The sequence below is a fragment of the Carex rostrata genome, chromosome 6 (genome assembly GCF_964058835.1).
Source record: "Carex rostrata chromosome 6, lpCarRost1.2, whole genome shotgun sequence".
In the NCBI taxonomy this organism is placed as follows: domain Eukaryota; kingdom Viridiplantae; phylum Streptophyta; class Magnoliopsida; order Poales; family Cyperaceae; genus Carex; species Carex rostrata.
Window position 1 is genome coordinate 11,047,611 of NC_135923.1, and position 23,425 is coordinate 11,071,035.

A 23,425-nucleotide genomic window follows, 5' to 3' on the forward strand; every position below is an offset into this window, starting at 1 on the left:
GTTGCATTGTTATTGTTTGGGTTTCATTTTTTAATATGGAGTTTGATTGCAAGTCCAATAATTCAAACTGTGGCAAATTCGCACTGAGAATTTATTCTCACCCCCACCCTCCCGGTTATTTTACAGGTACTGGTGCGACTGGTCCCGGGGAGGCACGCGAGTAGTAGGCCATAATAGCTTACCATCTCATGACCCTAGATATATTTGGTGTATAGTTTTAGGGTAGGCCTCATGGTTGGTATCCGGAGGAGATACTTTTGTTGTATTATATTCTGACCAGAATGTGTACTCTGATCTGTGTATATAAAAACTTGCTTTATATTATTTAGTTTTGAATGGTTGAGTAAAATTTAAATAGCCTTGTAAGTATACACGGCGTTGTATGCTTATGGCGCGAGACTGTCGCATCCCGTGGCCGCGGGGTGTGACAGTGTAAGATTTAAACTCTCCGTGTTTGGATAATTAATGAGAAAAATAAATTTAACATTATTTTTTGTTTAATTGATTAAAATTTAAAAGGTTGATGAGAAATTTGGTGACTGTTGTAGGATCGTAACAAAAAAATTGTCTGAGAATTTTAGAATTAAGATATAGAATTGGGTATTTGTGTTATTTTTTCTAAAAATATATGTAACAAAATTTATTTCCACCCGTTACACTCTAAATTGGAAGGAAAATTGATTTTATTGATTACAATGATACAATGTTACAATGTTAAACTTTTCATCTCTTGTAACCTTCACTTCCGATTTATCAACCAAACACGATTCGATGAAAAGTTCCCTCCCTCTACTCTCCATCCAAACAAGGTGTTAATCTCAGCGCATTCAGATCTCGGCTGCTGTTAGCTCATAGCCTCGTACCTCTATGTATGCAAGCATTTTGAATGCACATCCTCTGCATTAACTCAAAAGGGAATCTTTTGAGTTAATGAATTTGAACCGTCTGATTTTAAACGGAGTCAATCCGACGCCTGCTTATAACATACGGGCCTTTCATTATTAGTGTAGATCTAGTTCACACAAATCTTAAGACAAATCAGATGGTTGTAATTCATCAATTCAAAAATTCCCTTTTTGAGTTAGGAAATAAATCTGCTGCGATTCTTATAGAATCGCCGGTGCCTGCTATTCCAAATCAGACAATTCATTAGTTCGGGGATTCATGAATAAAAATCAAATGGTTCGGAGATTCGTGCATTCCAAAAAGTTAACGATTTGATTTGGAATAGCAGTAACCTGCGATTCTATAGGATCGCAGCAGATTTATGTCCTTTGAGTTAATGCAAAGAATCCGAATTCAAGCATTTTGGGGCATTATTTATCCCGCGCGACAACATACCGCGAACTTCCGAGTACTCCCTGACATTTTGTCTGGTGATCTGACGATTTAAAGTTCATCAACCTTCACGTGTCGGTTTTTAAACAAAAGAACCGGGTAAACCGGATCTAGTCTGAAACAATAGGCGGTGAGAATATAGCATTTAAATTAGTGGGAAAGTGCTTGGAAGCTGCTAAATGTGGACGAACGCTCGCGCTTAGTGTGGTTCTTGTATTGCGTCCCGGGTAGAAGTTGCCTTGTCTCTTTCGCCGCCTGTTGCCTCTTTCTTCTTCTCTAGGGTTTCCTCCTTTTTCTTCTCTCTATAATTTTATTTCTCATCCCTGGAAGCTTGGCTCTCTTTCGCCGAGGTTTCTTCTCCGCGTGGAACTCAGGTATTATGTTAATTTTGTATTTTTTTCGAGAAGTTTCTTTCTTACTCTCTCCTCCTTCCCTGTACTATTTCTAGTAAATCTATTTTAGATATGAGAGAGAGAGAGCAATGAAATCTGATTCTAAAAGTGAATTTGGGGGGCGGGTGTCCATTGTTTTTAAATCATACCACCATGGAGCTGCTGGATTTTAATGAACTTTCTACGGGTTTAAGTGATGGCCGATTTAGTAAAAATGTAGATCTCCATGCAAGTGCAATTGTTATTTGCGATTTCTTTAAGTTTGCTACAAGTGGCGGATGTTTCTTGCAAACGCTTGCTTTTTAATTTTCTTTTGAAGCAAAAAGTTAAAGACTTAACTCGTTTTACCGACTTTTGACTTCATCAGAAGGCATTGGTTCCTTTCATTTGTCACGCGGTTGGTCTTTTTGGATCAGCAGATTAGATTTTATGTTAGACTTCAGATCTTGTCTTTCAAAGTCTAATCATGCCAGATCTGGAAATTATAACAGTTATCAGGGAATTCAGTTTTGATTTCTGTTGAACAATGATGGACTGAAGCTTTTGTTAGTTGCCAAAGCGACTGGATCAATGTACAAACCTCTGAAGATATGATAGATCAGTCTAATTTTGGTTGCAGAGCAATTGTTGTAGTGTTTCAACTGACAGTTCGGTCGAATTTGTCAGTGACATACTGTTTCTTTTATTTGGTGTTATTTTTAACTGATGATTTAGATGAATCGGTTAGTAGTGACATACTTTTGTTTGATTTGGAAATTATAATATGCATAATCGAGGTTAATGTTGGAGATTGGTTTCCATGCTTGGTCAGATGAGGTTTGCTTCTCACAGTGTAAATGCCAAGTTACCTGGGAATCACCTAGGAATGAGAGAAGTAATATTTTCAAAACTTGTTACTCTTAGGTCTTTTTTCTTTACTTGGGCCCTTCTCTAGTATTTATTTTATTTTCAATATGCTTTACAGTAGGTCTTCTAGTGGAGGTTACCTGTAGTTTCTAACAACACAATCACCATTCCTTTCCTATCCCTGATTGTCTGAATAAATGCACATGAAAAAAATTCCTCATTTTTAAACTTGTTATATGTAATCTACCTTCCACTTATTTTTACATTATATCTAGAGCTTCTCATGTTTGCTAGTTTATTGTTGCCATCAGGTTTGAAACCTAACAAACATTTATGTGATTACATTCTAGATGCGATTATATTATGTACCTATATTTTTTTATTGACACCTAGTTAAACCCTCTCTCTCTCTCTCTCTCATATTATGCATATGCAGATACTTTCTGATGAGTGATGATTAATATTCACAACTTATTAATTTGTTTTACAGAGTTGGTCTTCTTTTGTCAGATTTTGGTTTGCTGAATTTGTCAGAATAGTCTGTGGAAGTTTTCATCTATATGTTTAGCAAAATGATGTTCATCGACAATAAAGAAGAGGTGTGATATGCTTGCTTTAAACAATGATTACTTTTTCAACAAGGTTATTTCAAACTAATGAATTATTTTAACTAATGGTATAACGTGCGCAGGTAGGGGCTCAAGGACAGAGGTTGAATGAACCAAACAGTGGGGTGCCTATCAAGAAGAGGCCCTTTCAGCTTACTCCCTCTTCTCTGGAACCCTGTGTGCCCCCATTTGATAAGTTCCCTCTTACACCAAAACATTTTACACCGAAGAGTCCTCTTGATTTAATAATACCTTTGGGCTTTGATCCCGGAAACCCTTCTTCCTCCGACTTGGACAGACCAGCCAGTGTGGTAACAAACCCTTTACATGATTTAAATGAAATTGACATGGGAAGGAATTATTACCCGTTAAAACAAAGTGCTAATCCCAATTTAGGAATGGAGATGCTACAAGTTGGAAATGCTCCAAAATTGCATTTGAGCATTTCAGGCAATATGGTGAAGAACAAAACATTCAATCAGTGCTCAACAGATCTCTCCTTGACTGGACCTTCTACTATTTCATCTAAGACTTGTTTCAAACCTAGTCACAATCTTTCAAATAATACGGAGAAAAGATCGGGCTTTGATTTGAACTTGCCGACAGCTGAAACTTGGGATTCTGCTATGAATGATTTTACTTCAGAAAATATTGGCACTGCACACAAAGAGCCGGTAGAGGCACTTGCCAAACAAGGAAGTGTTAGCGGAATGATTCCACATGGAGTGGGCAGTGGAGTTATTCCAAATGGAGTGGGTAGTGGATTAGTTCCGAAGGGAGCCGGTAATAATCTCAAGTTGCCCAACATGGATATGCTGTCTGAGAAGAGCAGCTTAAGTTCCCGAAGTGAGGTTACGTTGGACTTGCAGCTTAAGCTACCACCGAGGCCTGAGTTGCGTATGAAGAACTTGGAAATTTATTCTTCAGATCTCAGCTTGTCTTTAAGTGGGAAGGATTTGAACTGTAGTCCCGAACCTGTTAATGTGAAACCTAGACCGGTAGATAATTCCCCAAAAATCAAAGATAAAGATAACACAAATCCTATTGCGAAGCCAGTGGCTCAGAATCAGGTAATTGTAAAACAAGAATCACGTGATGTCACCTTACCGGAAAAAGTTGTTCAAGCAAGTGGGTTGAAAGATCAGAGTTTGGCATCTGGTAGCGTGGTTAAAAAGGAGCCAGTAGATACTACTAGTCATGCTCAGAACCCTCTAGGAATACAATTAGATATATCACCTTGTTCTGGAAGTGACTCTAGACAGGCTAAACAAGCGGAGATCGCTGAAACCAATAGCTTAACTAAAGGGATAGACTTGAACTCTGCCACACCCTTGCCAGAGGTTTCTACTAGCGGTAAACTGGTAAATCCGGTTTTAGCAGAAAGTGTGGTAGTTGGTCAAATAACTCAATCTGCTATTTCACAATCTGATGCACATCATGATCCTAAGAAAATAGATAATAGCTTAGCCCCTGCTCCACCTTTGGTTGGTATGGACATAAAACCAGTGATTATTTCTAGTGCCTCTCCAGCAGTGGTGGTTCATGACAGTAAGAGGATGGTATCTATGGCATCCGATGGCTTGTCTCAAGGCAGTGCTGACATGGATTTTTCCGAGGAAGGACAGAATTTACCAAAATCAGTTACTACTGGTAAAACTATAAAAAATACAAATTGCGAGACCAATGCTTCATCTAGTTCTAGTGTTGCAATAAATCCCAAGCAAGAGCCTGGTACCATCGGTGAATTTGATAATGTCCGGATTGGAGGAACTCCGAGAGGAGATAATGTGAAGAGTTTGGTTCCCTCGAGCACTCCTACTTCAAAATCAAATCAAATCCAGATTCCAAACATTACTCAGAACAATCAGAATGATACACCATCTAGTTCTACAAAACTAACTGATCTTCCAAATAAAGACATGCAAGGTCTCTGCCTTGACATGGAAGCAGGTGGTTCCAAGTCAAGGTCGCCTAGCACTAGTATTTCTAGAGAGAAAGAGGAGGTTGATCCGTCATCAGAGAGAGAGAACGGTACTTTGAGCAGGCAAACTGAAGGAAACAATGTTCTGCGTAGACGATGCAGGAGGACAGACTTAGGTCCTGACGGGGCACAGTATGAAAGGAGTAAATCACGTATGTTGCCCTGGGACGAAGGGTCAAACATCCACTCAAACAGGTATTAGTTTGTTAGTGGAAATAATCAATTTTGTTTCTTATACTTGGTTCATTTTATCTTACAGATTCCTCTTTTTTTTTTTTTTTGACTCTTTCCTTCAGGGGTCAAAGATGGGAAGGACAGAGATTTTCCCAGTTTGATGGTGACAGATTTGACAATGGAGACTATTTGAATCGAAGAGCATTTAACATGGCAAACAGGAAAAGACAAACTAACAGTTTCAATGGTAGATTTGGCCACAACAAATATAGAGGGTCCCGATTTACCAGGACTAACAGTAACACTGACATGAATTTTGATGAAGGAAATGATGGCCGAAAGAGTCGTCCTCATCCTCGTTTTCAGGACAGGAGACGGATTGCTGATGGTAGCCCTAGAGGATCAGACGAACTGGATGCTCCAGTTTTTGAACACCCCAGCAATCACTATAAGAGGGTTGACCATAATACTCGTAGAGAGAGAAATACCTCCCCAGGACCAAGAAGAGGGCCGCATCAGTGGATTAGATCGCCAGGACCAGGTGAAATGATTGGTGGAAATCCTGACCTGCTAACAAGGGTTGACACTAGGATTAGATCGCCAGGCCGGCGCCCCTATTTTAAAAAAGTCAACTTAAACAGGAGGCATGCATCGCCTCCTTACAACCGTGCGCGCAAGCCAGGTAGGGGTGGTATGCATTGGAACAATGGGCGGCAGCGTTATAATGCTGTGGGCCCACATGGGCCTGATGCTGATGTGCAAGATTTGGAAGCTTACGATCAACTCCGCTGTCAAGGAGGTGAGATGATGCCGTTTCATGCTAGGTACCCAGAAAATGATGGGGCCTACTCCGATGGGGGTGGTCCACCTGGGAGGGTTAGAAACTATGAGACTGCTATGAGTCGGCCGAGAGAAGCGGGTGAGCAAGATGAGTACCGGTACAATAACCGGGGCCCACATGGGTGGCGTGAAGGTAACCCAAATAATAATGGTGATAAATTAAAGCGAAGAAGATATTAGATGGATTTTGCTGTCACATCTGACTTAGTACTGCTGACATGTGCTGAGAAACCTTTTTTAATCTCTTCTTGGTATAACCCGAGTTGTCAAGTTGGGATGGACCTAGTCATGCTATGTTTGTACTTTTGGATTTGTTTATGTCAGAAGACTTTGATTCCTTTGGTTGCATCTTCAAGGAAGTAATTGCTCTAGTTCTCCTGGTTAGTTTATTTATCAGCATGGTTGAGCTGTTTTTATCTATAAACCCGGCGGCTTTTGAAATATGTACTACTAGCTACAACGGCAGATTGATATCTTAGGTAGCTGCATATTTTGTAGAAAGGGGAGAAGATGTGGAATGGGACTATTAGCTAATGACATCACTGACGTCATGTCATGGTATCAGCTTATTATCATAGTGAATGGATAAGCGGTACTCACCGTTTCCAGAATGTTTATTATGCTTATAATAAATTAGCCCTTCGGATTTGAGAATGTGTTGTTTTGCTTTCAAATCTTGGTCCTTTTAGGGAAAATAGTAAACGCAACAAATGTTTTGAGCCCAACTCTTGGGCGTGAATGTAGGCTTTTTACAAAGTGGAACGCAATTATTTCTGTGGTGGGTCCAAATGTCCTTTTCTATTTTGATCGTCCAACGGAAGATAACGTACGGCTGGCGTTTTAAACTATCAAATTTGTGACTTCCAATTGGCTGGTCTAACACGGCGCCTGTACTTATACTTTTCTTAGCTATGATTTAGTGCCGTGAACGAAATAATGATTAGGACAACCAACTCCCCGCTGTTAGGTGTTGTTCGGTTGCAATTTGCAAAAAGGAGGTGCTATTCTAAGGGCAAGAAATTTCATATTAAAAATTCTATTTTTGACTAACTACATTAATGCATGCATTTAAGTGGTCATGGTTGTTTGTATGTTGACTATTTTATATTTTTCAGAGATCATAAAGGAATATCATTAGACGCTTAGGAAATGTATATTTCTGATTCGAGATACCTAAAATGTTGTGCTTTCGATTACACCAATGCAACAAACAAGATAGTAAAAAGTTACAACTCATTTTTTTACACTGTGTTATCTCTTCAAGTTAAATATTAACAGTTTCTGCGAAGTATTAATGATTGAGCGGTCCCTCCATGACTTTTTTAGCAGTTTGTGTGGAATTTTTTTACAGAGTTAAGACTGCGGGAATTGCTATCTGAATCCTAAAGGAAAACGCTAAGAAGGTTCGTTTGGTTGGGGGGGGGGGGGGGGGGGGACTCGTTATTTCTCCGATGGTTGGTAGTCGATACTCGTGTGTTGATTAATGATAAATTGATAATTCTCTCTTGAATGCATTTTCACTTTGCTTTACGACCTGCCGTATTGCAAGCATGAAGCACCTGATAGAGATCCATCTGGTTCTCTCAATAATGTGCTGGTCATATCATGCAAAAAAATAAATAAAAATAATGTGCTGGTCAGGCTTATCTGTCGTGGCTCAATAATTAATTTTGCCACTTGCCCATTTTTTGGCATTGATAACAACAATTTGTTGTACTGATGCACAATGGGAGTGCGTATCCTTTGAGATATCTCATATTTTGCGTAACCGACGTGTCCGGTGCCTATTCGGGGAGACTGTAGGGGTCAGTATTATTTGAGCTTGAGATTCGTGCAGAACATATTTGAACGGTTGAGATTTATCAAAATATCACGCAAAATATGAGATATCTCAGAAGATGCGAATTCTGCACAATGGGGCCTACTGTTTCTCACAACAAAAGATTCCATTTTTTTAACCAACGTCGCCGTGGGTTTTTTATGATATTGCGTCATGTATCTGTTTCTTCCCCATCAGAATGAAGAACACATCGATTTAAATTCTTAGATTGCTAGGTGGAAATATGTTAAGCGAGCAGTTTTAAGTTACCACGTTACCTAATTGAATCCAAATCTTAAAAAAATGCGGACTCAGATTTTCCTTTCATATACTTCGGCTTCAACATTGGGTTGCAATGAAGAGTAGTTCGATCTCATAGATATATACGTATCACTAGGTCATAAGAATTTGCTAAATTATACAAATTGTAATTGTAAAAGGTTTTGGTGCTGGATGACTAATTTATAACGACAATTTGCTCATAGCCCCATACCATCTCAACTTCTCTCTCTTGCGGTCCTACTAAATTTCCTTTTTTTTTTTTTGCATTGACTACTAAATTAATTCAGTTTGGTAAATAATGCATTCCAGCTAGGTTTTGGATCACGAGACATGGTATTTTCTTAGCTGTTTCGGTCCAACTTTCTCCAAGCAATGTTAATTGGCTGCATTATTTTTTGACCGAGTAGGGCGAAATCTGAGCTGTTGAGCAATTTGCTCTTTTAAAGTCTGACAAAATTGGGCGTCGTATTTAATGTTAGTCATCGGCTATCGTAATTTTAAAATTTATGTTTAAAAATTATGTACACCAAATATGTCAAGCATCAAGACAACTGCTTAATTTAATAACTAGTTGATCACATTAGTTTAGGAGCAAAGCTAATTCAACTGCATAATTTCTAAATAATGAAACCTTGGTTAAACAATAATTGATTAGTTCATGCTTTCTAAAACTGGCATCTAACACATCTCACTAGTATTAAATTCGTCGTCATTGAAAAATATGAGGATCGATGGATTTACTTGTAATTCTTTTTTTTTTTGGACATAATCATGAAATATTTTTTATTGCATTATAAATATAGAGAGGGCCCCCTTTGAAATTCGTGCCAGATTAAATCGGACGAATAAGATCTCATTTTGCACCGTCAAGTATTGCACTGGATCTAAATTCAAGAAATAAAGGAGGTCATTACATTATGCTTTCCTGATAATATTAGAGTACGAAATTATAAAATAATCATTTAAATTACTGCAAGTTTAACAACCTTCTTTTCGAAAATAAGTGGCAAAGCCACCTGTTTCGTTTTACTGGAACAAACTGTCCCTACGATGATTACATATTTACGCACAACTAAACTACACCAAAAATAACAAAAAAAGCCTAATCACACAAACCCCTTGACATATACATACCCACCCAATTTATGTACATAAAAGTAGCTGCACATCAACAATACAAGACATCATCATCAGCTTTGCATCTGCTTTGCCAATATACACAGCACATCTTCAGATCAGTTTCGCATCCTCTTTCTGTCAGACTCCTCCCAGCATATATACACGAAATCATCATCGCAGTATTTGATTAATCAAGAAATGACACTTCTGTGTTAAGCCCATAGCAGATATAACCTTTAAATAGGTTACAGCTTAATAGTATGTGTAGATGTATCAATCCCTATCAGAAATTTTGAGATTCTGAGGGACTCAGCCGAAGAGTGGTCCTTGGCCCAAAATGCATTCCAATCAAAGCCCCTAATGTGCCTCAACCAACTCTAGTAATGGCCATTATCCATCACAAGAAGGAATTTTTTAGATCATTCAGTTGCATATATCAGCTTCTGTTACACAAATATCCAGTGTTTTAAAAATCGGTTCTTATTCGGTATTCAGAAAGCCACCGCATACCACATATACGGTATGCGGCCGCATATACGGATTTTTATTCGGATTTATATATGCGGATTTTAAAATGAAAATTCATATTAATTTGTATACAAAGAAAGTATTTATGATTGACTGTACATGTTAAACTGGTGATGAAATGTTAAAATATTGATCCTCATCTCATACTAAATGAAATATTGAAATATTCATATATTGATCTCAATTCGGCTGAATATGCGGGATGTGGCCGAATATTAGAATATGCGGCCGAATATTCAAAACCTTATATTGGACCGAATACTCATTTTCTATTCGGATTCCAACCGAATACGAATAGTCGGCCGAATATTAAGCCGAATAGACCGATTTTTAAAACATTGCAAATATCTTACAAGAACAACATATGCACCAGCACATATTTACACATATTTACTAGATGATTCATCAAAAGTGCTTCGCAGAAACAGAAAATCAACCAAGATTTAATTCCAAACAACCAACAATATCACAGTGAAACACTGTCATAATTCACATATCCATACCAAAAGGGCATACAGCAGAATCTTGTTTATTCCTCAACAACATCCAGTAAAGCCAGTGACTATATTTATTCATCATAGACTATGTGGATCACCATATTATTTATAGCCAACTACTCAAACAACAATCAATTGCAGTAAATGTAGGATATGCTCATCTGCCCCTTCTATCTCCATGCCTGTCCAATATATCACTAAATAATTTACTTCTACCTTGCAGAAAAATTAATCGATTATGTTCCAACCAAATAGACCAAAAGATAGCACTAGTTGTAGTGCAGGCTCCAAAGTCCTACAATACCATTGCCAATAATGGAACTATAGCTACACTGTAGAAATAAATAGTCAATAGTTTCTACTTCAGCATAAGAAAAACAATTCTAACTGCCTTGCCAACATCTCACACTCACTTCAGCATAAAAAATGCAATTCTAACTGCCTTGCCAATATCCTCTAATTTATAGGGCCTCAATGCACACCTCAAAGTCCTACAATACCATTGCCAATAATGGAACTATAGCTACACTGTAGAAATAAATAGTCAATAGTTTCTACTTCAGCACAAAAAAAGCAATTCTAACTGCCTTGCCAACATCTCACACTCACTCAGGTTATCCTTTGTGATTTTACCGAGTCACCGGAGGAAGGATTGAATTTTATGGGGGACATTAATATGCCAAATCTCTCCACAGAAATTATCTGGATGACCACTAAAGTCCAACCAGTTATATAGAGAAGTTACTGTAAATTAATTTACCGTTATGCTCCCATCTTCAAACAAGCTGATCAGGTTCAGCTGTCAACTGATCTTTGGTTAATACTAACATTATAATATGGTACAACTGTTGTACCACTACACCATGTAATTGCCTAATAAAACTGATATTAACATCACCATCACACACTACATGTGCCCCCCTAAGCAAGTTTAACAATTGATAAGCTTTGTAAAAGCTTGGTTAGAAAACTTGTCTGATCCACAATCTACTGGGCCTGAGTTAGCCCAGTAGTTCTTGGGTTTACATTAGCTAATAAGGCCTAGTTCTTACAAGTGCTTTTCCAGGCCGATACTATAACTCGATTAACTACAAAATGCCTAAAAGAAGAATATTATGCTCATCTACAAAAAAAAAATCTTTCTTTTTCATTTTACGAGCATAAAGAAGTAAAAACAGGTTAAAAAAAGTTGTAATTAAGCACAGCATCTAAAACATAACCCATAATAAGAAAACGGAATTGGGGAATATTCTTTACACAAACTTACACCCAGCAATCCAAGAGTTACATGTATTCTCAAATCTAGATGTTTCCCTTAATTAATACAAAATTCACATAAAGGAAGACGGACTACTAGTTCAGTTATCAGTTACAGTGGCTGTGGCGGAGTCAGCTGCTCGACTTTTCGGCCACACACTAATCTTCTCCTTCTCATACTTAATAAACACCGCAGCCACAGCTGCTGCCGTATAAATTTGCAAAAAAACAATTCCCAGTGAATGGTACTTGACAACCGATTGGCCTGACCCGAGCTCAACCAACAAAAGCGCCGTTGAGCCTAGTCCAGCGAGATAACCATTTATGCGCTCACTGTAAGGAGAGAAGCCGACCTTTACAGGGACCCCGCTGACTGAGGTAGGGTCCTGTAACAGCACTGGTGGCAACATGACAGGGGCTTTCCCATTCTTTAAATAAGCAGATGCAAGGCTGGGTGGGACGCCGGCTTTTTTCAGACGACGCAGCTCAGCCTTTTTCCCCTTTCTTTATTGTATTAATTTGAAAGAGTGATAATTAATAATAATATCATTAAGAGGCCAATCACTAGTGATTGAGGATACACCAGAAGCACACTAAAAACCGTACCAACACAGAATGTCTTGCTCATAGTATAGTTAGCAATTAAAAACCCAGCCCTTTTGCAAAACAAAATAGTGGATTATCCCTAGTTGAGCTGTGTTTTGCTATTTTGCTATTTTGTGCTTGTAAACTTTGTCTATGCAGATACTGGTTCCGATTGGTTGTGGATGTACTTAACTTTTGTTTCATTAATATGAAACGGGCTTCTAGCCTTTTTTCAAAAAAAAAAAGAGGCCAATCACTAATCAACGCACTTTTGTACGAGTTTAAAGTTTTGCAATGAAGTTGAAATGAGTTCTAATGAACTGAAGGAAAGTCTAAACCAAGGCTTACAATGAAGTTCTCTTTCGAATCTAAATGAGTTGGAGTGATGCCTTAGAATTTATAGGCAACAGTTTTCTTTATTCTAATTCACCAAAAGAAAAAGAAAGAACAGTTTTTCTTCCTTGATTATTCCAAGTACCTTCCCCGTCCCAAAACAACAGGAAACATAAATAGAGAATTGTGAGGTAACTAAGAATACCGGTAGGTCAGCGCAGCGATTCGGCGCTCGAAATCGGGATCAGCTGATGATGACGTGGTCTCATCCGATTTGTTGGCGGTTTCACCTCCGTCGTCGGTGGCTGCGTGAAGCACGTGGCAGTGCCGATGGCGATCCCTAACCGTTGGATTAAGACTGCATGGGAAGGCATTGCTTATTGGGATCACTCTCGCCATGTCTCTCTCCCCCTCTCTCCTCGTCCCCTCGCGCACATAAACACACACAACACACTGGTTTGCTTTGCTCTGCTTTACTGGATAAGAGCATAGAGCAATGAATTCCTGCCACGTCATGATTAAATGTCCGGTCGGTGTTACATGCTGCCACAGAGTTTTGGGCTGTGGTCTAGTATTTCATAATAAATGGGTTTATAATAAATTGGGCCTGTTAGCTGCCACGAAATAAATTGGGCCTGTGATAATTATAAATGGGCCTTATTGGATTTTATCAGGAGCAAAGTGGTTACTATTCAACCTCTACATTGGTGCTTAATTAAACTTGTGGTATATGATTTCTATATAATATTTGTATGCTTCATGTAGGTCAGTAGGTGGCTTAGTTATACTTGTATCAATCAGAATATGTTGTGTTTTCTTAATTTTGTTAAATTTATTCTTAGATGTGATGTATAGGAAGTACTTGTCAACAAATTCTGACGAAGCTGTGGAAGCTACCTTGTCAAACCATACTAAAACTCGAAATTCCCAACAAATTTGCTTGGTTGGAGAACGAACTCTCTTAGAATTAGGTAGCTTTCGTAAGAGTAGAAACTTTTATAATAAAAATATAAACTTCACCTTAATATTCCTTTTTTTCTTTAATTTTGTTGGTACAGAGAATGATCCCACTATTACAGCGAAAAGAACATTGCACCATCAACAAATTGATTTTAAAAAGCTTATTTTTAAGGAGTGATAATTCATAACCTGTTCCTGACATAGAGATATTACCAACTATTAAAGTAGATGTCAGTGATGAATGAAAGAAAAATACAATCTTATCTTTTTTGTATCTAGTTTACCCCTCAGCCCTTTACTAAGTGGCTTAGTATTAGCTTCTTTAGCTTACTTTTGGAACTTGGATATCTCTAATATTTGGTTAATATATATGTTGTTTGCTTGGTTATTTTGTTAATGTGTTTTTGAGAAACAACAAGACTAGGGGTTTTCTTAGATGAACTGGTGCCTGCAATTATACTATTTTAGCAATGAAATGAGCTTTTCAGCCTTTTTTTTTTTTTTTACATAATATGTGTCCTATACATGTTTGTTCAATTTTTATTTGCCACGGTGATATTTAAAACAATCATGTAGTCAAAATGCTCATAACATTAATATTAATTACGCTTGTGAACATATAAAGATTGAATGTAGGATAAATGCAGAAAAAAAAAGATATATCTATAAGTAAGAGAATGTGTGCATCAACCTATTAGAAATAAAAACAAAAACAAAATAAAGCATCAGAAAGTACAACTACGTCTTAAATTTATTCATGAGTAATTAGCAGTGTACAAAGCGTATTTAACAGGGAAGACTCTGAAGGATTTTTTTTATTAGATATAAAATATTATCTTCTGAAAAGGGAAGGGATTGAGTTGATTTTTGAAAATTAACTTAATTCCTTTCCTTTCCAGCAAAGATACTATTTTATTTCTAAAAAAAAAAATCAATTCTGAATATACGAGGGCACCTAATATTTGGATCTGTATAATTTGAATTTGATTTAAACGAATTTTACGGCTCAATTTAAATATTGACACTAAAATGCAAGTAAATATTCTCATGTTAAAAGTAGATTACGAAAGATAACTTTCTTTTAACGAAGACCAATTATTCCAATGATATGTTAATTTCATATGTTAACACGTTAGATAAAGGGCACACGTAAATATCTTCCGAACTCTGTACAAGTGTACCGCATGTTATTTTACTAAATTGGACAAAGACATAAAATATTATCAGTTTTTAATTATATTTTTAGTAATCTAATATTAATTTATGAATACAGGATATATAAGTCCGGTAATGATGCTATGATTCCTTTAAATTTTATTCATTCTTCTAATAATTTCAAATTAAAGAAATCATAGCATTATTACGGTTCCTTTAGATATTAATGATCAAAAGTAAGTATTGATATAGTGTGAGGATCAATGGGCCTCAAAACAATCATAACATTACTACATTTTTTTTTTTTTTTTTCAGATTTTCGGTGACATAATAATAAAATGGATGAATATTAAAGGAATCGTAACTTGTCAGAATTTTAAGAGATTTTTGAAGGAACCACAATATTATAGTTCCTTCAAGTGCATCGAATAAATATACAATCCTATCTTCTATTTAAGAATAAAATAATACAAAAAAAAATTGACATGTTGTTTTGTTCCCTTTTTGCTTAATTGAAACTAAGCAACAATTAATCTGACATCGCATCACATCTGAAATTGTCACATCTCATTGCATCAGCACGAAATTGAGCCATTTAGTTGGGGAACAGTTGCACGGTTCATTTTCATACGGAAAACTTTAAAGTTTTAAGTGCTGACATGGAATTAGGTTCATTAATTAATTAAAAACAAGTGACGTAAACATGCAAGTGAAAGGTGTTAATATTTGGTTAAGAGTTGCACCCAAATTGAGCAATGACATATAGATACATAATAGTTTAGACTGCATAGGCATGTCAGGACAAACCAATTATTAATTTATTGAATAGTTGTTGAGATATAGACAAATAGTACAACACATAAATTAACTAATTGTAATAAAACAAGGGCTCCCAAGTCCTGAAACATTGCACTTAATTTGCTAGCTAGGTTGTTAAAATTTTAATAGTTTTATACAAGTCAATTGGTGTGCACGCACACACTTCACTCACACAATTAATCTCCAAACTAAAAGCTTCAAAATCCGAATTCTGCTAAAATATGATTCAGAGTCGTCTCACCTGTTCAACTAAAGAGATGTGTGCGTGACCTAAAACGCCTTGCACGAAGATGAGACTTCAAAGTAGAAGCTCTCCACAATATCTGTTAAGAAACTTATTACAAATCAAATATTTCTCTTGCTAGAAAGTACTAATTTGACTGCGTAATCTCTATCATTCAAGAGAACTAGATCTTAATTCTAGAGTTTGTGGGTTCTCAAGAAGTTCCTCACGTCCTAGAAGTTTTCTCACGATTTGCACTCAGCCAGAATTAACATTCCTAAAAAAATTGCTTTCTGTGCCTCAGTTTTGGCCCATAACTCTCTGTTTCGGTCTTGACCGAACATACTGTTTTTAGGATTTCATGGAACTGAATCTGTTTCGGCCTGTAACTTTCTGCTTCCGCCAGGAACTGTTTCTGTTTCGGCCTTCACATAACATGTTGTTTTTCAGCACTTTGGTACGGTTTTGGCCAAGAACTAAGTTCGAAACTTTCCGAAACTGACTCTGTTTTGGCTAGGAACTGTGATAAAAATTTAGACCTCTTTGCTACCCACAAAAACTCCTTTTTGCATCCCGCAAAGATTCTTCCCACTTGATTTTTTTGGATATTGGAATTGCATTAAATTATTTAATTGAATCCAAAATAACATATAATTATTTTCATAATTATTTATCACATGTTTAGATAGAGAAACCAATTTATTAGGCAGGCATGTCAAATTCCTTAGTGGTGTGACCTCATGGGTAGGTAGAGAAAGTGATAATTGAACCAAACAAAATATAATCATATTTGAACAATTATAATTCAATCGATCCGATTTAGTCAGTTCTGAAAAATCTTTAAATCGAAAAACCAATTCATTTAAACCGAATTTTTTTATTCGGTTGAAAACTAAACAAACATAACCGTTGAACACTCCTAACAATTTTTTCAAAGAAAAAGAAACCATCAAAATTAAAAACTCCGATGCTCACAAGTTTGAAATCTGATAGCTTTTCACAGATTGAAGTTACGACAAAACAAGTATATGACTTTATCTTTTCTTTTTCTTTTTTCTTTTGTTAAAAGATCGAAAGTTAAATCACTCACTGTTTAATAATTTTATTAATTTTATTTAAATTTTAAATCTGTGACAAAATAATTACAGCTTTTGGCAAAATTAATACAAATTACCAAATATTTTATAATCTATTTCCTGCATATTAATTTAGGAATATTAAAGTTTTTTTTTATTGCAAACAATATTATAACCATTGTTCAATTGTGCGCTCCAGTTAACAGAAAGCAACATGGGATTATTCTGAAGACAAACAAAAATAGTTATTGGGACTGGAAACACTGAATAAAAATACATGTGTATTGATATATAATTACGTATCTCAGTTTACTTATCCCACGGTTGACATTCCTTCAATGCGCACAACTACTTTTGATCAAGGGAAAAAAAAGATAGCCTTTGACTATGCTGCCAACCAAAATTCTTCCTCACCTCATGACAAATATTTTGAATATTTGATAGACGCAACAGGTTAAGAGTGATTCTTATTTCTTTCATAAATTGAATATTGTGTTGGACTTGATAAATTTGCTCTTCATCACCCTTGTGCATTTCCTACAAGAGATTAAGATATCACTTTGTTGGGAAGTTTCGTAGGAGATCATAAATTTATATATCCAATACGAAGTGTAATAATTAAAGTGATGCCATTCTCATTGATATAATTTACCATATTGTAATTTCCTTTTCTAATAGTTATTCAAGAAAAAAAACTTTCCCCATACCAAAAAAAATGAATACCAAACATTCAAACAATATATATGCCTAAGCAGTGATGTAGCCAAGATTTTTACTAGAAATATGCAAAAAAAGAAAGAAAGAAAGAATACCAGTACGACTAGTATATTTCAGACTGTTGTGATTCACTAATTCAGACTATACATTATTTAAAATTAGATAATTTTCTCCAGAAGATAAACAACAATTCAATTATATATAACTAATTTTCAAAATTCAGAAGCAGACAACTTCTTGTAACAATATTGTTGTTCCATTTCTCGAGTAACCAATCACTCGGCACTAAAACTTTAAGAAAGAAACGGACATAAAATCAACTATATTACTTTGGTCTACTGTGAAAACAATATAGAAGATCACCAAAAATTTCATGAGAAAGGAGTCGTTTTCGTCATATTTTCTGTTTGCAATTCGGATCTACCGTGCGATACTGTGATCCTAGTTCACAGCTTATTTTGATTTAGTGAAGTTATAATTAATATGTACTATAGATCAATAGTTTAATTTTTTTAAGTCCAAACAGTTGATTTGAACCGTAGCCTAATTCATAATTAATTCTGAGTTAGTACGTTAATTAAATTCCGAAGCTAGATTACATATGTGATTATTTCTGTTGGAGAGAAAATAAAGGAAAACGGTCTATTGTAAAATTTTGACTTCTACTACAACATAGTTTTTTTTGTTTTTTGTTTTGTTTTGAATATTACTTGCATGCTTCATACATGCATGTGACAGACCCATTGGTAGACTAATTCGGAGTAAAATTGCACCTTAACAAGTCTTCTAGGATAATTTACTAAGAGATAATGAATAATAAAACAACTAGGAAATGTAGTTGTCTAATTATGCAAGCAAGCAGGAGATCACATACATGTTCGCTAATAAAACAATAACTTTGCAGTGGGACACTGCTTGGGCTGCAGGAGTGTGGGCAATCTGGCGCAAGAAAATCTAAACGCTCATGCAATTGTTACATCACATTGGAGATGGAACAAGGAAGGCAATTATACGGTTAGTTCATTCTACCATGCAATGTCATAGGGGCTCCAAATAACTCAAACCATAAAACAGAATCTAGAAGTTGAAGGCGCCACTTAGGGTAGTGGTTTTCATATAATTGATGCTTCGAAACAAAATCCTGATAATTGACAACCTCAGACACAAAGGATGGTGCATCCCAAACATTTGCGATATGTTCCGCAACAAAAATGAATCAGTCCATCACTTGTATGGAAGCTGCCAGACAACGGTTGAGATCATAAGGGTAATAAAGAATCAGAGGCTTCAAGATATAAACTGCCATCACTTTGTGCAGATGAATTATAACTTAACAATTGTTGAATCGTAACACATGATAATTAGAAAGATGAAAACGGTCATATGATTTGTTATCTGGCGCGAAAGCTTCAGGAGAAATCTCATTGTCAAAGAAATATTGGAGGAATTTGATAACTGGTTTGGATAACAAAAATTACAAATAATCTGCAGCAGAGGTTACCAGTAGACAATACGGGGTGACAGACAAATTTGAAATTTTGAATCTCTAATTTTGTTGTTATTGATATCCCAAAAGATTACCTAAGATGGGCCACACGCAATTTAATTAAGATCAAAATTTAACTGGTACCTTGGTACCGCTGACAGCTATGGTAGTACCGCTCACTGGTACAAAGAGGTTGTGCATTCTTCTGGGGTCTTATTTTCTTTTTTGCTTTGCATTTCATTTCAAATGACTACAGGGTCAAAGTTAATAGTTCATTATATTTACATTAGTGTAGGATTTGGTTTATGCTTTTCTGGATTGAATTTTCGGTCTTCTTTTGACTCCCAGTTTTTATTTGATTTTGCATATTGTAATCTTGACACAACTTATATCCATTATAAATGAAATCTAAGGGATAGATCCTTACCTTTCTCGAACAAAAAAAAAAAAAATGTGGTGCCTGGCCTAATAGCACAGTACGTGGGAGGTGCTCAGACAGCGGGGATATGCATAGGTGATACAGGGAGTGATAAATCTTTGTAAATAGGCATTTTAATTTTAATATAAGTTGTTAGACGCTGGTCGTCTAACCTTTAAAAAATACAATAATTCAATAAGGCCCTCAGAATATACATACATTAATTACTTGCGAAATATATGCATAATTTTTTCATCTTCTAAGGTATTGTAATACTACATATGAGAGAGGTCATATGACTCATATATAGGATCGAAGGTTTATATCGTCACCGGAAATTGATATTATTATTTCGATTCTTATTATTCATCGTTGTCACGTTTTCCTTGTATGACCTTTATTTTGTTTTATTTTTCCGAATTTTTGTAATAGAATGATGCCCCTCCTTTTCCGAGTTATTCTTCTTAGTAAATTTCGCCTCAATTATATTAATTCTTACTTTTGGAGTAATTCTTCTCCATAATAGATACCCCAAAACCAAAATGTTATGTACTATTAACATACTAGAAAAAATAGTAAATGCAGGACGGGTTTTAATTAATAATTTATACTTGGAGAAGACTAGACCAAGCCGTTGGAAATCTGTTTTTTAGATGCAACAATCACAATATAATTAATAACAGTTGGTTTAGTATAGATTGCATGTCTATATCGATACTTAGCTCATCTCCTCAAATCTCAAGAGATATGACCACCCCCCCCCCCCACCACCACCACCACCACCACCACCACCACACACACACATATCTTGTCAAATCTCCATTTAGTGCGACGTCTTCTGATAACTATAATCAATAAATCTCCAGCAGATATATACAAAAAAAAACAAGAAATCACACACACACGCTTGCATTCATTAATTGACACAAAAAATCACATACATATTATGAACAAAATCTTAGTGTAAACGGTTGAAAAAAAAACCCAAGTATAAGTCAAATACAACATTACATGACAATCCACTTAAACATACAGTACAAGAAACAAAAAGAGCAAAGAGAAGCAAACATCCTTTCTATCTTCATCTATCCTTTGATCCAATTTAACCATACAAAAAAAAGAAAAAGATAGAAAGCAACCCCTTCTGCTTCTGTGTGTTCTTAATTTCTTGTGATACTATTCAAATACACACAACTTTTAAGTATTAACATTTATTAGACAGAAAAGAAAGAAATTTGAGCTCAAATCAATTATATAGGAAGTAATCAGTAATTCTTTTACTTCCTCTTGTTCTTGCCTCTCATCAACAACACAACGTAGAACAAAAACCGATAAAGGAATCCCCATGCTACCGTTACCCAAAGGCTATTCCACTTGGTGAGATCATCAACCGAATTTCGGCTCACAATATCAGGTCCAGTTGTGATACATGTGGCATTAGTTAGGTTCAAACCGAGCGAGCTGCTTATACTTGCGAGAACTTCCACCTTTGTTGACTCAGGAAAGGCGTCGATGGGTGTGTTGGAAAACATTTGTGTGCCTCTGACAAAACATTTGTTCGGATCGCTAAACTCATTCTGCAACACTGCTTGGTATGGGTATTTCACAAGTGAGATATAATGAAACCAGATCCAGTAGTCTGGAATCCGGTCACGGTTGATAAAGAACCCGCTAAATAATAAATAGTAGGCTAAAATTGCAACGACAATTGTGTAGCCGACTATAATGTGACTCACAACTCCAGACAAAAAGGTGACGAAACCACTACCTGCCCAGAAGGAGGCGAGAATGATTGCTGTGTAGAAAAAAAAACCCGACATGCCACCATCTAGGCCCACTGCAAAAAAGGTGGTGAGTGCAAAGCCAAACGATAGAAGGACTAGTGGTGGGAAGCTGACAATTGCATTGGAAAGCACAAAGGAGGATTTGCGGTACGCATTGTGAGCTGTCTCTCTCATGTAGATGTAACGCTCTTGCATAAACACCGGAAGTGCATCGGCACATGTGTAGAACATGGTAGACATGCCAATTGCAAAGAAACCGAGCCGCTCTTGCACTCCTTTTGGGGTGTTGTCGAGCCTCCAATAAATCGTTGCAAGGATAATTCCGGTGACAAGAACTGCACTGAGTCGGATCATGAATAGCTCCGGCATGCGATTAGTATTCGTGAATGCGCGCTTTGTTAGCACCCCCATCTCTATCCAAAACGGGTTTGTGAACTTGCGTACAGATGTCACCGACGCATTGCCAGTGTTTTTAGTGCCAGAGACCAGTCTGCCATTAGCAAAGCTAGCAGCAATCGCTTGGTCAAGAGGTACATGTGATACATCTTCTCGATCCGAAGGGAACAAGTCATTTTGGTGCCGCCTTTTCCAAGTTTTATTGAAATCTACAAGTTCTTCTGCACCATCAAATGCCTCCCTCTCACGGATTAGATCAAGTGCGAACTCAGTAGGGTTTTCGTTATCTGGTATCGGCTTGCCAAACTCTGAGAAGTACATCGAGAGATTGCTCGGTGGACCGTAGAAGACAGTCTGGCCACGAGAAAGTAATAGGAGGCGGTCGAGGAGGTTAAGGATGCGATAGCTCGGTTGGTGGATGGAAAGCATCACAATGCTACCTCTTCTAGCAATATCTTTAAGGACCTCAACCACCATAAATGCACTGGTCGAGTCAAGGCCAGAGGTTGGTTCATCAAGGAAGAGCAATATCGGGTCGTGAACTATGTCCATGCCTATCGATACTCTCCTACGCTCACCACCTGAGACCCCACGGTGCCCCTCATCTCCAATTATAGTATTTTTTGCAGCCACAAGGCCGAGTTGCTTGATGAGTTCTTCAACACGTTTCTTCTTCTTTTCCTTGGGCATGGACCGTGGCAACCTGAACTCCGCCGCATACATGAGGGTTTCTTTCACAGTAAGCATCGGATAAAGAAGGTCGTCTTGCATCACATATGCGGATAGAACCTTCAAAAGACTGCTCTTTAAAATGTCTCCATTGAGAGTAATTGAGCCCTGTAAGCTCTTACCGGCAATGCGATTTGCCAATGCATCGATCAAGGTTGATTTCCCCGACCCACTTGCACCGAGAATGGCAAATATCTCTCCTTCCCTTGCCTCACCAGAGACAGAATCAAGCAAGGTGCGAACATGAGGGCGGACAGCTGCTGTCGAATCTACTTTGTTACTTTTGGACAAAGGAGAAAACGATAGCCTTTTAGATTGGCGTACTTTGTACGTAATGTCAGTGAAGGAGAGCACAAACATAGGTGGCCGGTCGATGCCGACATTTGAAGATTGGGTTTCATGGGCAGAAGGGGAGACAACATCTAAGACCAGATGAGATGAATTTGGATTGTGTTGTAGTTCCATGGCGGAGTTGAGGTGCATGAAAAACTAGTGATGCCATGGCTTCTTATATCTAATCTTCTCTGGAAAGGAAGATATGTACTTAAACATATTCAATTGAGGAGGGTTCAAATGCATTCAAATTTTTGTACACCCAAATGCACCATATCCTTTTTCTCCGTTTTTAAAGTCCGAATAGTCAATCCGAACCGTTAGATGCGATCTACATATTAAGATGTGCTTGGAGACCAAATTTTACATTTTTTGAAATTTTTTTACTATCTATTAAGCCACTTTGAAAATCGCTGATCCAATGGTCCAGAAAATGTAAAATCAGCGATTTTCAAAGTGGCTTAATAAATAGTAAAAAAATTTCAAAAAATGTAAAATTTGGTCTCCGAGCACATCTTAATATATAGATCGCATCTAACGGTTCGGATTGACTATTTGGACTTTGAAAACGGAGAAAAAAGATTTAAAAAATAGGGTGCATTTGGGTGCACAAAAATTTGGGTGCATTTGAATCCTCCTCTATTCAATTAGGTAATCTGTATATCAAAACAATGGACGGGTATATTTTTTAAGCTTGGTCTTTTTAATTTTATTGATTGTTTGAGAATAC

General features: G+C 36.8%; 3 protein-coding genes across 3 annotated transcripts; 1 reads left to right on the forward strand and 2 right to left on the reverse strand.

The window, feature by feature from the left end:
- Positions 1-1,504: 1,504 nt before the first annotated feature.
- LOC144555304 (uncharacterized) lies at positions 1,505-6,960 on the forward strand. The gene is made up of 5 exons (XM_078303590.1): positions 1,505-1,712; positions 3,067-3,175; positions 3,268-5,360; positions 5,462-6,538; positions 6,659-6,960. The coding sequence occupies exons 2-4, from the start codon at positions 3,137-3,139 to the stop codon at positions 6,357-6,359; spliced, it is 3,030 nt and encodes a 1,009-aa protein (XP_078159716.1). The 5' UTR covers positions 1,505-1,712; positions 3,067-3,136; the 3' UTR covers positions 6,360-6,538; positions 6,659-6,960.
- A 4,673-nt stretch (positions 6,961-11,633) lies between these two features.
- Positions 11,634-13,076, reverse strand: LOC144556020 (FKBP-type peptidyl-prolyl cis-trans isomerase). The gene is made up of 2 exons (XM_078304494.1): positions 12,805-13,076; positions 11,634-12,185 (listed from the first exon to the last, which is right to left on the reverse strand). The coding sequence occupies exons 1-2, from the start codon at positions 12,996-12,998 to the stop codon at positions 11,783-11,785; spliced, it is 597 nt and encodes a 198-aa protein (XP_078160620.1). The 5' UTR covers positions 12,999-13,076; the 3' UTR covers positions 11,634-11,782.
- A 7,273-nt stretch (positions 13,077-20,349) lies between these two features.
- On the reverse strand, positions 20,350-22,881 carry LOC144556183 (ABC transporter G family member 5-like). Its single transcript, XM_078304688.1, has one exon. The coding sequence runs from the start codon at positions 22,843-22,845 to the stop codon at positions 20,731-20,733; it is 2,115 nt and encodes a 704-aa protein (XP_078160814.1). The 5' UTR covers positions 22,846-22,881; the 3' UTR covers positions 20,350-20,730.
- Between the last annotated feature and the right edge of the window lie 544 nt (positions 22,882-23,425).